The sequence below is a fragment of the Budorcas taxicolor genome, chromosome 2, assembly GCF_023091745.1.
Source record: "Budorcas taxicolor isolate Tak-1 chromosome 2, Takin1.1, whole genome shotgun sequence".
NCBI classification, from domain to species: Eukaryota; Metazoa; Chordata; class Mammalia; order Artiodactyla; family Bovidae; genus Budorcas; species Budorcas taxicolor.
In genome coordinates, this window is record NC_068911.1 from 171,075,096 (window position 1) to 171,093,427 (window position 18,332).

An 18,332-nucleotide genomic window follows, 5' to 3' on the forward strand; every position below is an offset into this window, starting at 1 on the left:
AAGATGCTTTGGCTATTTTTCTCAATATAAAAAGAAGTTTGTAAACAATAAAACCCCAAAAGAACATGGAGAAGACCAACACATTATATTTACACAAACTAGGCCACCTAGCAATCACCAAATCAGCTACTTGTGAAGTCCTACAAAGCCCAGACAAATATAATGACTAGAGGGGGCAGCAGCTGGGGGAGACAAGGATCAGACACACATCACCCAGTGCGTTCTATTGCGTTTGCCCCGTGACAACACAGTGAGGCAGGTCTGCAGTGACCTCACAGCTTGTAAACGAACCCCCCGCCCCCACCGCCCTTTCTCCTTTAGCTGCCATGATACTAATCACTGCTGCAGCAGAGTAGGACCCTGGCTCTGGGAACCACAAAGAAGCCACTGCTGATGGTCTCTCCAGAAGCCAAGAAGGAAAAGCCCAGAATTGGTAAAGATCTTGTCCTTGCTTCACATATCCATCCCTGGGCAGCTCAAGATGGGTACAGTGGCTTTGTTCTTAAAAACCTCTCCTTACCAACTTCCATTTTTTATAAAAACACACACACCCTGTTGTGCATGGTCAGCCTAGCCCAGTCAGGCGAAGGATGGATGTGGTATATAAAGTGAGTCCTGTGCCCTAGGATTATAGATCTGGAACAGGAACCCTTTGTCACACATACACATGACCTTTGCCTAATCTTGGCTTCCCTTCTCTGCACTACTTACCTGGCCCAGCCTCTCCTAACCCCTCTGCACCACGTTTCCCTGTTCAGACCAATTTCCAATCTTTCAGTAGAAAGGAGACCAAGTCATGGGGCAACCCAGTTAAAACCTAGTCTCTCATGAAACGCTGAAGATGGAGGGGTTTCAAGAGGACACTATGGCAGAAGAGCCAGCTCTAATTGGCAAAAATGAGGTAGTTCAATAGGCTATACACTCCAAATAGTTGTTCTCTCTGATGATACAGCAACAAAAAGCATTCCTGCTGTGCAGACCCGGAGCTGCTGCTGACTTATCCCTGAGATTGCTCACTTACCTGAGAACACAGTGCAGGAATGAGGGCCTTAGATTAAAATACACAAAAATACAAAACCAGAATATTTATATTACGAAAAAAAAAAAGTTAAAATGCACAAGATACGTCATTCGCACACAGCTAGTGCAGTTGGCATCCTGGAGAAAGTGGGACCCAAGGTACAGTCACCCAAGGCAGCAAATAAATAAAATTGTGTTGGCCCAGAATGGGGTGAGAGTGAGCTTAGAAGGAGCAAGTCTGCAGCTGTTCCCTCAATCACCCCTTAACTTGTCCTCATAACCCATTACTTGGGACAGTTCTTAGCATTCTGTCCCAAGAGGGGGTTACGAGAGAAGACGAGGAAAACCCTGCCACCCCGACCGAGATGTTTCCTCCCATGGAATGTAGTGGCTTGTTGGTTGGGTCCATCAATCTGTTCTGTTCCTAATCTTTACACTCTGATATGGGAAATATTACTCCACATTCTTCTTTAAGAGTAAAACAACTTCCCTACCGAGGCCACTTTCAAAAGCTGGAGGTTCTGGGGGTGGAGACTCAGATAAAGCATGCAGGGAAGGTTAACCCCCAAAGCCCTCATATGCATTTGGAAAGAGCTAATTGGAGTTTCTTTGCCTCACCCCTTCTTCCCACCAGGAGGGAAGAGGGGGTGATGCTGTGGACTCCAGCCTCAGATATATGGCAGTGCCAGCTGCCCCCTACCCACCCTGTCCCCACTTTCTCCACTCTGCCGATTGATGCCTGCTCCTCAAAGCTTTCTGATCACAAAAGGATAGCTCCCACCCACTGTGGCTTCAATTCTGGGCCTCTGGGAGCATGGCAGAGCTATGGATCTCTTCTTCCTCCTCCCGAAAGTAGGCTGGCTTTCCCTGGGAGCTGGGAGCTTGCTGGGCCTTCAGTGGGCACGAGGCTACCATATGGCTGATGCTCTGGCAGAAATGGCACTTCTTGGGCTGCGGTGGCAGTTTGCATTCCTTGGCATGATGGTCTAGACCTCCACAGTTGTAGCACCTAGCATCAAGCAAGATAGTAAAGTTGAGAGGAAGGTGTGAGAAGAGACCACAATATTTCCTCTGAGCGAGGACCCCTGGGCTCTGGTTTTAGTTGTTACTTTGGACCCACTTCCCTTCCTGGAGACCAATTTCCCCAGTTACAAAAGGGGTATATGACTAGATATCTGAGTCTTTTCCAGGCCTGTAATATCTAGATGGCAGCTTGAGATTCATGACAAATTGAAAATACCAAGAATGGAAATCCTGGACCTCAACTGAGAACTACCATACCCTTAAAATCAGTACCTCTCATTCATTAAAATAGAGAAGAAATTAAAGGGCCAGAATCTGTTTGCACACAGAACTAACGTGAAAGAAACCAGTCATTTGGAGATGAGGTGAAGAAGCAACAGCTACAGATACACTTTCACATCCATGGTCTCTTTAGTTCTAAAATAGCGTGTGAGGTTAGTATCACAATCCCCATTTAGCAATCAAAGCTAGAGCTCCCAGAACCTAATTACTTATCAAGTAGAAAAGTAGATCATGAAGTACCCTCCATACATACCACCCTCTCTTTGCCTCCCACATCCAGATGTTGCCAGGGGCCACAGGCTTCACTTTATCTTTAGCATCTGGTCCAACCAAGAAAGGAAGAGTGCTCATCATCCCTACCAACCCACAGAAGCTGCCTTCCAGTCCATACCTGTCTCCCTTTGATCTGCGTTTCTGCACATTCTTCCCTTTGGGCCGCCTTTCACTCCCAATACAGAACACCCCACCAGGGCCGGTGACTCGGATAGATTCCAGGCCCTTGGCGGACTTCTTAAAGGTGAACTCCACAGCCTCCCCCTCCTTCAGGCTCCGGAAGCCCTCCATGTGCAGCTTACTCTGGGGGAGAGAAGCATGGTAGATTTTAATGTTAGTCTTCATTATTACACCCCAAACATCAAAACCTGCATACACATGTTCCTCTAAGGTTGGAAGAGTAAGGGTGTAACGTTTCCATTTTATTGGTAAAGACACTGATTGGAAGAGTCACCACCATTAAGAACAAGAAATCTATGTTCCATTAGGAACAATCACTATGTAAACAGATGCCATAGCATTTTTTGCAGCTATTCTCATTGAAGGTTCTCAGTAAACTAGAACAGCAGAAAAAAGTTGGTAAACATAGCATTTATAAGAAATCAACCAAGGTAAAATTATAAAATATAAAGTAACAGGCCTATACACTTAAAAGATGTCAGTCATGAAAGACAAACCCCTATGAAGTAAAGACAGTGCCACACAGGATTCTGATTGGCTCTTAGAACAGGAGAAAATATTAGAAGAACTGACAAAATTTGCACATGGAATGTAGGCAAATGTGTTAAGTTCCCTAATTTTGATCATTGTACTGAAGTTACCTAAGAGAATAGCCATATTTTAGGGAAAAAAAATGCTGAAATATTGTAAAGATAAAGATGCTTGAAATCTGTACAAGGAAAAAAGAAAACAATAACGCAAATAGGACAAAATGTTAACAATTGATGTATCTGGGTGAAGTTTATATGGGAGTTTTTCAAACTATTCTTCCAACCTTTCCCCCAATTTGAAATTCTATCAAAACAATGTTACTGAAAGTTGAAGGGAAAAGATAGTATGACCTAAAGCAGACAGATCAGTGGATTAGAAGAGAAAATCTACTGGAAAATCCAAGAATAAGTGCAGAAATCAGCAGGTGAGGAAAATAATTCCATAAATAGTACTATTGAGAAACAAACCAGTTATCCACTAGAAAATGAAGCCAGAAATTTATACTTTACATCATATGTATGCAAAATATTTTGGAAGAATTAAATATTTAAATTGATAATACTATAAAAAGTTACTATGCATCATTATGAAAGACTCAGAACAGAATAATTTACAGGAGGACCTAGCACGGTACGTATATTCAATATCTCACTGGTTCAAAAAGAAACAAAAACAGACAACAAAAATACCATAAAGCCGTTCAAAAGAATGTAAAGTCCTTGCTTTGTTCACTGTTGCATTTTGACACCTAAATAATGCCTAGCACATTTTGGATGAATTAATGAACAAGGAGATAGGTTTTAATTATATAACTTGGAAAGAGAATCAAATTTTTAAAGGAAGAAAAAGACTTCAAATACTGTGTGGAACGATCTCACTGAAACACTGCTTGTTTGAACCAAAATTTAAAAGAAAAAAGGAGTTATTCAAACAGTTGAGTGGCAACAGCAGGGTCAGAAGAACCCAGAGTTCTGGGCTGGATAGCCCATTCCACCTTGCCATTTTCTGCATCAATAACACATTAGTGGAATGACAGACTCTCCCAGACCCTGCACAAAACAGACTTCATTATAGATATCTTCCAAAATATCCAAAGAACATGTCAAATATGTCAACAAGGTGTAGTCCTTGTTGAAAATGTGGTTCAGAAGCAAAAGGGATCACCATGTACCTAGTCCTGGCTTGAGGCCTTTTATGGTGTTGCTGGTGGGGATGGGGCAAGGTGGCTATTTCAAGCTGGGACTTAGATGAAACGTGCTCTTTTGCCAGATGGGATCCCCAATTTCTCAGTCACTTACATTTTTCTTTTAATTTGGATGGTACTGTTTAAGACAAAACTTCCATTGAGGTAATTAAGAGCCTAAGCTCAGGTGTCAGATACATCCTGGTTCATGAACTACTGATTCTACCAATTTCTGGCATTGTGTTTGATCTTGGTGAGTTACACACCTCTGGGTCTCAGATCTTTCAGACAATGGGATAACAGTAGCTATTTACCTAGAGTTTTAATGAAGATTAGGCAGGCAGGACATATGCTCAATAAATATCAATGAATGAAATATCCCAAAGGTTTGGTATCCTCTCCCTTCTTATTCTCACAGAACAGCCAGGGTTGTGATGACTCACTCCCTTCCCCCAATCTGAATGTGGAGGGTTAAAGCAGAACCTTAAAACATTTCAGAAAGGTGAAAATTCTTTCCTCCTCCCAGTTGCATAACCACCACCCTGAATTTGATGTTAAATCTGACGTGTCTCTTATTGAGCTAGGACAAGCCAGTGAGTCAGGAGATGCTGGAGGATCCAGACCAAGAGCATTCTTGACCCAGGTAAACTCAGCTTCTCCCATTTGCCTAGTGGGCTCTTAGGGTGGAACACTCCCAGTTCTCTCTGTGATTCAGCAGAGAGATAAGTGATTCAGAGCAAAGGTTTAGAGTCCTACAGCCTATCCCCGCTTTCTGTGTTAGCCTACAAAATGGAGCAAATACTAATTTTATGGTGGTGCTGTGAGGTTTTATGCATGAAAAGTAGTTAACACATTGCCTGCCACATATAAATCCCAAGTGGCAATCATCACCAACCTTTTCAGACTGGATGAGGGCGGGGTAACAGTGAGAAAGAAGTGTCAAAAGACCCAGCATTTTAACCCTAGTTTTTATCGATAACTAGCAGTGGAAACTCAGAAAAATATCCCCTCTGAGCTCCAGTTTACTGAGCACTGCAATCTTCTACATCTACACCTTTCAAGGCTTACTGTGAGAATCAGAGGATAATATAAATGGGGACATTTGACATCGACTAGTCCTCTTAGTTGACCTACTCTATCACTGGAGGATTTGAGGTCAGCTTAAGACCATCTTTTCCTTTGAAAAGATAAAGGGGAAAAAAAAAATCCCTGTGGGCACCTCACCATAATCAGCCAAGATTTAGACTGGTGGTCTCCAGGGGTGGCTGCCTTGGCCCCCCTACCCCACGCCTTTCTAAAACACATAGTTTGAATTCTTCTCTTATCAGATAGGTAATCAGCGTGCAGCCCCACTGAGCCTGCCTCACAGGGTCTGCATCAGAAAGGAGCCTGAAATTCTTGCTACCACCCCCCACCCCACCCAACCACACACAAAGCAGGGCCTGAGCCCCGCCCCGCTCTCCATCCCCTCCAAAAAAGAAAAGACCTGGGCGGGGGAGGGGCAAGCCCTGAGTTCCCCCAATAGAGCCCTGCTCCGGGAAACAAAGAGCTGACACTGCTTGGTTCTGGTGTCAGATTCCTGGAGTTCCAGAGGATGCAGATTCCCCCTTGACCCCCCCATCACACATTTACCACACTCACCAGTTCCTTCCTTCCTCTCCATGCAGGGGGTTATGGTCACGGTGAGAGCAATGGACACAGACACCTTTCTTCCCTAGTCAAGCTTGCTGGCCAGCCAAAGCCACCACCTGCAGCCATCTTTCCTTCTGGCCTACACTCCCACCCTTCCAGGGCCTCCAGTCAAACCTTTTTTTTTTTTTTTTTTTTTTTACTGAGGGGACCAATTAGGGTTCTTTATTCAGATAAATTATATTATAGGTGGGAGGGCTGCCGCTGTCCCATCTTCCTTTTTCCCTTGTCTGTGCAAGGTAGGAGTGTGGGTAGCCTGCAGTGGGGGAGAGGGGAAGACGGTATTTAATTAGATAGAAAACAGTTATAAGAGGCATTTTTCTTTTGGATGGCAGGGAAGGATGGGCCAGCTACAGTACTAAGGCCTTCTGCACCCCCAGTACCTCACCGCTGCCTTTGTAAGTCATAGAGAGAAGGGAACTTAGGGGTCACTCAGGGAATGCAGAGTTAAAAAACTCACAGCTCTGTGAAATTTGGATAAATAAGCTCTGGTTCTATAATTATCTATAATTGATCAAAGCTTGGGTTCATGGTTTTTCTGCAATATCCAGGGCCATTCTGGCTCAAGACTACCTAGAGTATGGCTATACCCTCAATTCTAGGTGCTTAGCAGTGCACAAACATTTGCAGAAAGAAATCTAAGTTCTCTACTGTCCAAAATGACTAATATCTACTGATGCTTACTATAGGCTAAGCAGTTTTAAGCATGTCATATGCTATAACGCATGTGACCTACACACCAAGCTTTTTATCATGCCCCCTGCTGAATTCATACAGCTGTATACAGTCAACAAAAACAAGACCAGGAGCTGACTGTGGCTCAGATCATGAACTCCTTATTGACAAATTCAGACTTAAATCGAAGAAAGTAGGGAAAACCACTAGACCATTCAGGTATGACCTAAATCAAATCCCTTATGATTATACAGTGGAAGTGAGAAATAGATTTAAGGGACTAGATCTGATAGATAGAGTGCTTGATGAACTATGGACAGAGGTTCCTGACATTGTACAGGAGACAGGGATGAAGACCATCCCCATGGAAAAGAAATGCAAAAAAGCAAAATGGCTATCTGAGGAGGCCTTACAAATAGCTGTGAAAAGAAGAGAAGCGAAAAGCAAAGGAGAAAATATATAAGCATCTGAATGCAGAGTGCCAAAGAATATCAAGAAGAGATAAGAAATCCTTCCTCAGTGATCAATGGAAAGAAATAGAGGAAAACAACAGAATGGGAAAGACTAGAGATCTCTTCAAGAAAATCACAGATACCAAGGGAATATTTCATGCAAAGATGGGCTCGATAAAGGACAGAAATGGTATGGACCTAACAGAAGCAGAAGATATTAAGAAGAGGTGGCAAGAATGCACAGAAGAACTGTACAAAAAAGATCTTCACGACCCAGATAATCACGATGGTGTGATCACTCACCAGACATCCTGGAATGTGAAGTCAAGTGGGCCTTAGAAAGCATCACTACGAACAAAGCTAGTGGAGGTGATGGCATTCCAGTTGAGCTATTTTAAATTCTGAAAGATGATGCTGTGAAAGTGCTGCCCTCAATATGCCAGCAAATTTGGAAAACTCAGCAGTGGCCAGGACTGGAAAAGGTCAGTTTTCATTCCAATTCCAAAGAAAGGCAATGCCAAAGAATGCTCAAACTACCGCACAACTGCACTCATCTCACACACTAGTAAAGTAATGCTCAAAATTCTCCAAGCCAGGCTTCAGCAATACATGAACCGTGAACTTCCAGATGTTCAAGCTGGTTTTAGAAAAGGCAGAGGAACCAGGGATCAAATTGCCAACATCTGCTGGTCATCGAAAAAGCAAGAGAGTTCCAGAAAAACATCTATTTCTGCTTTATTGACTATGCCAAAGCCTTTGACTGTGTGGATCACAATAAACTGTGGAAAATTCTGAAAGAGATGGGAATACCAGACCATCTGACCTGCCTCTTGAGAAACCTATATGCAGGTCAGGAAGCAACAGTTAGAACTGGACATGGAACAACAGACTGGTTCCAAATAGGAAAAGGAGTATGTCAAGGCTGTCTATTGTCACCCTGCTTATTTAACTTCTATGCAGAGTACAGCATGAGAAACGCTGGGCTGGAAGAAACACAAGCTGGAATCAAGATTGCTGGGAGAAATATCAATAACCTCAGCTATGCAGATGACACCACCCTTATGGCAGAAAGTGAAGAGGAACTAAAAAGCCTCTTGATGAAAGTGAAAGAGGAGAGTGAAAAAGTTGGCTTAAAGCTCAACATTCAGAAAACGAAGATCATGGCATCCGGTCCTATCACTTCATGGGAAATAGACGGGGAAACAGTGGAAACAGTGTCAGACTTCATTTTTTTGGACTCCAAAATCACTGCAGATGGTGATTGCAGCCATGAAATGAAAAGACGCTTTCTCCTTGGAAGGAAAGTTATGACCAACCTAGATAGTATATTCAAAAGCAGAGACATTACTTTGCCAACAAAGGTCCGTCTAGACAAGGCTATGGTTTTTCCAGTGGTCATGTATAGATGTGAGAGTTGGACTGTGAAGAAAGCTGAGCGCCGAAGAATTGATGCTTTTGAACTGTGGTGTTGGAGAAGACTCTTGAGTCCCTTGGACTGCAAGGAGATCCAACCAGTCCATTCTGAAGGAGATCAGCCCTGGGATTTCTTTGGAAGGAATGATGCTAAGGCTGAAACTCCAGTACTTTGGCCACCTCATGCGAAGAGTTGACTCATTGGAAAAGACTCTGATGCTGGGAGGGATTGGGGGCAGGAGGAGAAGGGGACAACAGAGGATGAGATGGCTGGATGGCATCACCGACTCGATGGACGTGAGTCTGAGTGAACTCCGGGAGTTGGTGATGGACAGGGAGGCCTGGTGTGCTGCGATTCATGGGGTCGCAGAGTCGGACACGACTGAGCGACTGAACTGAACTGAACTGCTGAATTCATGAAGGCAGAGGGGTTAAGCACCCTGCCCAAACTTATAGTGTGAAAGCCCTGAGCTGACTTCGTATTTAGTGCTCTGCAATATAATGCAAGGTGCATAGACATTTTAAAACCTTCTAGGAGCCACACTGAAAAAGTAAAAAGCAATTTAATTTTAATGAGTTAGTCCTGAGGTGTCCTCACAGTTTAACCCAAGCCTCATTCCTAAAGGCAGGGTTTGGTAGGAGGTAGGAAACCAATGGGTTCTATCAGGAGCAGTTTATTTTGTCAGAATGGGGAAAGAGATCTACCCAGAACCAAAGGCTGCCAGCATACACTCTTTATGTCCCTTTGGCTCTGACATAGCTAGGACCACCTGTTCCTGCCTGGAATTCTCCACCAGATGGTGCTGCTCATCAGCCTGTCTGCACCCAGGTAGCAGGAGGGAGACTGGAGCAGAAGAGGGGAAGGAGCCGCATAGTGGTCTCAACTCTGCACCTAAGAATTCACCTAGAGTGATCTTCGCAGCTCCTTGGGACAGGCATCTTCTCTGTGATCCTGAGGAAGATGGAGTTACAAGGGGACTGAACTCTGATGAGGATCCAACCCAGGGTAGGTCCTGATAAAGATGGGGCTGTTCCCTCCCCACCACTCCCACTCACCCACTCAAGAAGTGAAAAAAAGATCCTGGAGTTTTTAACCAGAAGCCCAGTTGTTCTGCTCTGTTGACAAAAGCCATTTACTCTCTTTACTGGTCTGAACTAAAGAACTCCAAGCTGAGTCTATACTAATTGCATACTACCCTGGAAAGTTTTGTTCTCCTTCACCTCCTCTGACCTTCCAGATTTAACACTGATAGTAGTTGCTATTCTTGCCTGCAGGAAGAAGGGAGGGGTGATGTGCCTCAGGCTGTTTCTCAAACAAAAAAAAAACCCCAAAGAGGAATTCCCATAGGCTGGGGAGTATGATAGTTTTGATAGTTAGATTAGGAATGTTCCAGCAACAACCTTGCCCTGGAGAAAATCACTTAATGGCAAGTAGTGCCACTAACCACAAGCTTTGCTCTGGATGGTGGCACAGCCTTTACTTGGAACACTTCTAGAAAGTATGTCTCTTCACTAACAGAAGGACTCAAGATCTCATAATGCTCAAATTAACTCACATGCTTTTCTATAACTTCCTGAAAAAATCCACTCATTTAAAAAATCCTTTCTAGAGTGAATGAACATGAAGTTGCTCCGTCACGTCCGACTTCTCGACCCCATGGAGTGTAGCCCGCCAGGTTCCTCTGTCCATGGGGACCCTCCAGGCAAGAATACTGGAGTGGGTTGCCATTTCCTTCTCCAGGAGATCTTCTCGACCCAGGGATCAAACTTGGGTCTCCCGCATTGCAGGCAGACTCTTTATCCTCTACGTCACCAGGGAAGATACTCTGGAGGACTGGGAGGAAAACAAAACGCTTTCCTTTCCTGATGGTCCAGTGCTTAAGACTCCTCACTTCTACTGTAAGGAATTTGGATTCGATCCCTGGTCAGGGAACTAAGATCCCTCATGCTTCATGGCCTAATTAATTAATTAAAAATAAAATAATAACCTTTAAAAAATTCCCTATTAAGATGGAAAAGAAATAACTAATGAATGACCCTTCAACCCATGGCTTCCATATCCTCTCTGGAGCTGTGATCAGCTGGAGTGGATCAGCTGTGATCCACTATCACTCCACAAATTTTCATGGTGTTTTTACAGAGTGCCAAGCCCTCTTCAGGCCCTGGTCTGGAAAGATAGCAACTATCAGTTCACATTCCCTCCCTGTCTCCAAGCTTTTGGTCTGGAGGAAGACCTGCTGACAAGGACCCCCAACTGTGAGTGCACTCTTGATTTCTCAGGGGCCCCTTCGTTCCTCATACTCAAATCTTCAGCCCACCAAGTGCATACTAGAAAACTGACCAGACTACTAGTCCCTCTTTTCAAAGAGTTCAGGTTAGAGGAAGAGTTAAGACAGGTACATCAATATCTAAACATAAGGAGGGTAATCAGAGGCACTAGTAAGGTTATAAACCGGGTAGGAAAGATCCCTTTACATTCTCCCTGCCCCCAAACCCGAGTCTTAATCTAGACCGGACTGAAGTTGCTCTCACCACCCCAACTCATCCTTTTCAGAGAAAGCAGGCCACGTGGCATCAGCAGTTTCTTGGTACTGGAAAACTTCTTCTCTTAACCCAAACTTGGTGCCTCGGTCAAATTTGGGCTCTTTTGCCTCCAAGCATTCTAATACAGCATTTTTAACCAGAAAGCTATTTTAAACAGATTTGAGTTCCTAAGAGCTGTGGGAGAAAACAGTGGACCTTTTCCTGATTTTCAACTTTTGCCCATCTGGGGGGGTTGGGAGTTGAGCCACAGGAAACAGGAGGTTTCTGTTAAAATGGCCCAAACTTTTTAAATGGCCATGGAGAGTTGAGAATTCTTAGTCCCTCTCAGGCAACCAGGAGACAGTAGTTAGCTCTTTCTTGCTCCACCTTTTGATGTATTAACTGTTTCTCAACTGGGGGTGAGTTTGCCTCCGGGGGCGGGGGATGCATTTGGCAATGTCTGGAGACATTTTTGGTTGTCACGACTGAGGGATGCCCAGAATGAGAAGTTATCCTGCTTGATATATGTCAGTAGTGCAGAGACTGAGAAACCTGGATTTAAGGGTGAGCTAGCTGCCATTATGATGATTCTTAAATTCCCCCCAAATTCGGGGACAGCAAGAGAGTTCTAGCTTAAAACCTGTGGTTGAGTACCAGGGTTGGTACAGAAGTCTTCTCGGTTTATGGGTTTAACTTATTTTTTTAAAGTCTAATGGTAGGTTTTCTTTCCCACGTATCCACCCCTATTGGGCACTGAGAGTTGGACAGGGAGCATAAGAACAGTGACTAGTGTGCTGGTAACCAAATAGGCCCAACTTTGGAAATGTCTAATTGTGTCCCCCCTCCCCCCATTTCCTTAGGAAAGGGGCTCCTTGATCCAGATGTTATCTTAGGACAGTTATCCTGCCCACTACCCACACCACCAGGTCCAAGGTACCCACCACCAGCAGCCAAAGGGGAAGTTTCACTGTTAAAGACAAATGTCTTACTTTCTCTCCATTTGGGAACACTCTCCTGCCCTGGGAAAACTTCTGAGGATTGATCTGCATCCACCTAATTCCTCTACATTAGCTCCTCAGGGAGATATTTCAGATTTCTCAAGTGCAGGACTGGAATCACTAGTTTAAGTGTTACGGTAGGGTTTCAGGATCAACCTAAGCCCCAGCAGTGTGAAGACAGAGTTACCAGGTATAAAGTTCAGGGAATTTCCACCGTTGTCCTCTGTGGCTGTTAGCAGGGGGTGTTAGGGAGACAATTCTTGATTCCTTATCCCAGCTCAACTCCTCCTGATTAACTTATTCAACTGTGGAATGTCCCTGGACATCCCAAGACCCCAAGTCCAGGTTATCTCCCAGCAAACCCATCTGAAACAGCATAGTGTGGGCTCCACTCCCCAAATCTGAAGGCTAGTCCCCATATTCTTTTATGCCATCCCATATTTCCCAACTGCTTTTGATCCTTTATAAAGGTTAAATGGGCTGAGGCACAGATCCATTTGCTCAGGAAAACCTTCTTTGGGAGTTGGATATCACCAAAGAAGCTCAGAGGGACTACCTTCCCCTCCATCTTTCCCCATGTGGCAGCCTTTGGAAGGGAGTCAAGAAAATGTTGGGTCTGATTCTTTCATTCCAAGCTTTCCAAAGTTGGGAAAGATGTCCAGTTGTCTCCAGACAGGGAGAGATTTTAATCTCTTTGTGATCAGATAAATGGGGAGCAGGCCACCCTGCTGAGGAGGGCCATTCAAAGCTGGTTCCTGTAATAAAGTGATTTAATAGATCTAAAGAGGCCAATTCCCTTCTTTCGCCCACAATTACTTCCTGTGGGTTATCATTCACATATGTAAATGAGACAGGAAGTGGGGCTAGCCACCAGCCAGAATTAGTTGTAGGAAGGGAAGGGGGTAAAGCTGGGGGTGGCCGAAGCAGGGGAAGCCAGGGGGCAGCCAAGCATTCTGCAGCTGACCCTTCTGGTAGATGTTGTAGGAGCCCAGTGATCCGAGCGTTAACTGGTGGATCCCCATCTCCTTGCGTCCTCTCTCTCCCTTGTTTCCCCATTCCGCATCCTCACTGAGGGCCATGTGGGGACTTCCCCGCTGTTTCCCTCCAAACAGTCTACCCAGCATCTCCCTCTCCACCCCTCCCCCTCCAGAATACCATCCCTCAGGCTCCAACCCTTAATCCCCACATCCTCCTTTCCCCTCCCCCACTGCTCCTAAAGCCAACCTCCCCAAAGTAACCCCTCCATGCCCGGCCTGGGTGTCAACCTCCTGGGTCTGAGATTAGCAATTTCTTCTCAGGTCCAGCCCCAAACCTCCAAAGATGGAGGGAACGCAAGCAACAACTTCCTCTACATAGTGGTTATGCGAGGCTTCCAAGATACTCAGGAAGGGGTGGCCAGAGAGGAGGGAAGACGAAGTCTCTGGTTCCTTGTTTGAGGCTGGGAATGTTAGGACGGCAATCAATGGCTGTCTAGGGCCATAAATGCTAAGCTGAGGAGAATAGGTCCTGAGGCTAGCCTTTCTCCACCCCCTGCCCTGCGACACTGAATTTCACCCCCCCACCCCCCGCCCCTGTGCTGCCTTGCTTTAACTGAGAACTTGGGGTTGCGACCTAACTCCGTCCCCGGCTGGCTCAGGAGTCGAAGACCGGGCTCGTTGCCTTTTCTTTCCTAATAGGAAATAGACAGTAAGAGCCCCGCTAGTGATCCATGTGCCTGACACTATGCTCTTGCGGAACTTCCAAGCCCCCCAAATAGATCCTTCAAGGATCTACCAAACCCACCCAGAACCCCAGGGCCTGGTGACCGCCTGGGTGAGAGGGCCCGGCAGACTTCTCGGCTTTCCGCCGTTGGGTCCCGAAGCCGTTTCCCTCCCTTCCTCCAGGCCGGGAGCTCCATTCACAAGATACTGAAACGCGCGGGCGCTCAGGGCTCTGCTCTGACCGGGCATGTGCTTCCCTGGCCGGCCCGCTCGCCCTCCCCCCACTGGCAAGCACAATACAACCTTAGTTCTGCCACATGGGATCACCTCCCTGCCCCCTGCCCCCTGCCCAGGGGAAAGAGGTAACAGACACGTGGTAAACCAGAGGGGTTCCCGGAAGGGGGTGGGGGTGTTAATCATCGGCTCTTCCCCCGCTCTCGTCCCGTTGGAGTTAATAGGGACTCAGAACTGGGGTTCCTCGGCAAAGACGGGAACGCACAATGAGGGCCCTGGATCTCCCCTCAATCCCAACAGCCGAGTCCGTCCGCCCACCCTCGGATACGCGCGCCAACATCCCGTTCCTGCGGCAAAGTTACCAGAATCGCTCTCACCTGGTGCACAAAGACATCCACCGGGGGGTCGAGCGCGACCCCTGCGCGGGCGGTCATGGACAGGAAGCCGAACCCCATGCGCACGTTGAACCACTTACAGATGCCGGCACCGTGCAGCAGCTGCGGCTCCTCCGCCGCGCGGGCCGCGTCCTCCGGCGCCTCCTCCGGCGCCTCCTCCGGCGCCTTAGCGCAGCCACCTGGAGATTGGGAAGGCTCTCAGCTGGGGGGGCCACGGAATTGGAGGACCCCCATCAGAGAGCCGGCAAGGAGACCCGAGGGTCCAGCCCGAGGCTGGACAACCAGGAGGCTGCAGCTACCGAGCAGCCGGCGAGAATACCTGTCCCGGCCGCCTCCCGCGCTCCCCCAGCTTAAACTGAGGCCAGCGGTGCCCCGAAAGTTTTGCTTTTCTTTCCACAACACGTTGCCCGGGGACATGCGGCCAGACAGGCCCCTCCTCTTCTCTCCCCCCGCCCCCGGACCTTCAGCTTGCTCGCCACTGGGACACCAGGGTTCCTGGCTCCAGAGATGGCCCCCAGAAGCAGGAGGCCGCACAGACTTGGAGTCCTTGGGCTAGCCTGGGGGACACTTCACCACCTCTCTTTCATGTGGCTTCGGGGCGCCCCTGTCGCCTAAGGTGTCCCTAGTAAGTCCCGAGGTCGAACCTGCGAACTGCTGGTTTGACACAGAGCCCATGGTAGTCGGCTGAGCCCGCGGCCCCGGGCCCTTGCTTGGGCGGCTGCTGGCCCCAGAGAAGTCCGGAGGCAAAGGGGTGGCTCGGGGAAGAGGCAGCTACATCTTCCCCAGCACAATAGCGGTGGGAGGGCCCACGGCTTTTCAAAGGCTCCCAAATTCTAAAAGACAATGACCCAACCCCCCGCGGGCAGCCCCCCTCCCCTCCCTTCCCCTCCCCTCCGTCGCCTTTCCCCTCCTTTTCCCTCCGGCTCCAGCTCTGGCCCTCCCCCACCACGGCGGTCTCTGACACCTCTGGGGTGTCCCTTCTCAGAACCTAGAGGTTTGACACCCCCTCCCCACACGCACATCTGGAGACTGGGGCCGTCAACCCTTCAAGTCTTGAGTACCCGGGAATTTGGGATCCTGCACTTTAAGAACTAGGCGGGGGTCCCCAAAGCAGCATACAGGTGGGGGGCATATGGCGGGGGGGTGCAGTTTTAAAGCCACGTGACTGCTCACACACACACACACACACACACACACACACACACACACACTTATACACCACCCCCACCCCCCGTGCAGATAATTATACATTCCAGAGAGTTGGGGGGGAGGGAGGTGTGAGCCTGGCAGCGCTGGCCAATCAGAGACACAAACCACCTGTCAAGGGAGAAATGGATGAGCCCTCCCCCTCCCCCAGCCCTGGAGCGCCCCTCCCCCTCCCTTCCCCTTCAGGCCTCAGAGCTGACCCGGCAGCTCGGCGCTGACCCGCTCTCGCCCCCCTACCCCCGTGTGCTTAGATAGACCTGGAGTTCAGGACACTGGGAAGCTGGATGGGGAAGCAGGGGGAGGTGGGAGACCCAGTGGGGCCGATCTCCACTGCTGACCTAGGCGCAGCCTCTCTAAGTCTGTCTCTGAATGTCTCTGAGTTTCCCACCGAGTTTCTCTGGATCCCTCAAAGCACTCCCAATTGATTCCGTGTAAAGAATTCTTCCTCATTTCCTTCCAAATCTGTCTAAAATCTGACCCACGTGGAGTTTACCAAGAGAACATAAGAAGGAACCGAAAGAGGCTTAAAGTGTGTTTCTCTCTCCACCAGCTGACCTCATCCTGCCCCCATGGCCATCCCATCCTCATCCGTGGTTGGGATCCAGACACTTTTAGCTTCCCAGGCGCTCCTCGCTTCAGAGTCCTGTCCTAAGTGCGCTCCCTTCCCCACAGTGAGGTTGGTGGGGGAACTGGAGTAGGGATTCTCCTCTTTTGAAGAGTTAGCCTCCCCTGGTAGGAGATAAAGAGGGTTGGCCAGGGGGGTGGCTAGTGCCCCGGTCGGAGATGGACAATGGCCCGGGGCTCAGTGCACGGCCCTGGCCCTGCCCCTTCACTTCCGGTGCTCAGTTCAAACTGGACAATGCCAGCTCCGGCCAGTTCCCCTCCCCCACTGCTACAACCCATTTAAAGGGACAGAGCCTGCTTTCGGGGGCATCCGCCCACTGGGAATTCAGACGTCTCCACTAAGTGTGCAGAACCTCTCGTGCTCCTGCGCCCGCCCGCGCGCGCGCGCGCGCGTGTGTGTGTGTGTGCGCGCGCGCGCTTATGAAATTGAGAAATAGAGAACAGGGATGAGTCGGGGTAGGAAAGGGGAAGATGAGGGGGAGAGCAAGGGGCTGTTGAGAGATTATTTCTCTCTCCTGTCAAGAGTGCTCTCCGAGGGACTAAAACTTCAGTGTAAGAAATGGGGGGTAGGAAGTTGGGATAAAAAGGACAACTGTGGCCCTCAGCCTAAAAAATACAAATTATTAAGAATACCACTAACAATGCGACAGTCCCAACTGAGGACTCTAGTTTAGATCTTCCCAGAGTCGTGCAAGTACATCAGCCAAAACCGTTTTTTATTTACATAATCCTCCCCATCTAAGTCTTATCTCCTCCCCTTACTAGAGCCCTTAAAATGTACCCACTCTCAGTATCTCTCTTCCCAAGACTCAGGAGCAGGTGACTAAGGTCTGGCTGAAGAAAAGAGGGGACAAGAGAATTTAGCGCTCTGCTTTCCCTTGGTCTGCTTTCAAGTGAGACGTTCCAGGCAGTCTCTACTAGCTTCACTGTCCAGGGTCCTGAGGGCGGCGGGAGCTCTGTCCACGGTGCTGAATAAAGACCCGCTCTCCTGGTTCCCAGCTCCCAGTTTCGAAAATGCCTTCTTAAGTTCTCACCTCCACGCTCTTCTCAGAAAACCTGGTTCTTCTTAAACCGCCCCCACCAGCTCAGAGACTCTGACACATTGGAGACGAATGAACAGACTTTCTTGCACTCTAAAGAGAGGGCATTTCCAGCCATACATGATGCTGTGAGAGTAGTGTAAGTATCTCAAGCTCCTCTTCAGAAAAATGGTGCATGTGGCCACAGAGTGAAGAAAGAGGAGATAATATTTTTTAATTCACATAAAATAAGACTAGAGAGACTAATCTTTTTTTCAATATTATTTCTCTAATTAACACCAGTTATGGGGCTTCCCTGGTGGCTTAGCTGTTAAAGCGTTTGCCTGGAATGCCGGAAACCCAGGTTCGACCCCTGGGTCGGGAAGATCCCCTGGAGAAGGAAATGGCAACCCACTCCAGTACTCCTGCCTGGAGAATCCCATGGAGGGAGGAGTCTGGTAGGCTACAGTCCATGGGGTCGCGAAGAGTTGGACACGACTGAGCGACTTCACTTTCGTTTTCACTTTCATAGGAATGCAGGCATTGGAATCTACATTCGAACATCTATTTATAGCTCTGAAAGCTATATGCTTTCTATGCCTCGGTTTCCTCCTCTGCCCGATGGAGATAATGAAGATTTAACTCTCAGAGTTATCATGAGGATAAAGGTAGATTATGTAAGTAAAGCTTTTAAAAGTGTCTAACATATAGTTAGCCATTAACAATGTAAATTATTACTATTATTATCATAGCTATTATGCACGTTTGTCTCTTTGTCCTATAACCTGGTGGATCATTTGATCCTTGAGGACTTGAACCATTTCTGTGTTTTCTTTCTGCACCTTCTCGCACATCCTTACCAGTACTTAGCACAATGGCTGGCCCACAAAAGACATCCAGTTTCCTGAGAGA

The 18,332-nt window shown here is 47.6% G+C and overlaps 1 protein-coding gene across 1 annotated transcript; it reads right to left on the minus strand.

The window, feature by feature from the left end:
• Positions 1 to 1,812: 1,812 nt before the first annotated feature.
• LIN28A (lin-28 homolog A) lies at positions 1,813 to 15,246 on the minus strand. Its single transcript, XM_052635950.1, has 4 exons — positions 15,216 to 15,246; positions 14,554 to 14,750; positions 2,717 to 2,901; positions 1,813 to 2,029 (listed from the first exon to the last, which is right to left on the minus strand). Exons 1-4 carry the CDS (start codon positions 15,244 to 15,246, stop codon positions 1,813 to 1,815), a joined length of 630 nt encoding a protein of 209 aa, XP_052491910.1.
• Positions 15,247 to 18,332: the final 3,086 nt, after the last annotated feature.

Coding starts and splice junctions, on each gene's coding strand:
- LIN28A (XM_052635950.1), bottom strand. CDS start 15,246: ATGGGCTCTGTGTCAAACCAGCAGTTCGCAG. Junction 14,751..15,215: donor GTCAAACCAGCAGTTCGCAG/GTTCGACCTCGG, acceptor CCCAATCTCCAG/GTGGCTGCGCTAAGGCGCCG. Junction 2,030..2,716: donor CGCAGATCAAAGGGAGACAG/GTATGGACTGGA, acceptor GCTTGATGCTAG/GTGCTACAACTGTGGAGGTC.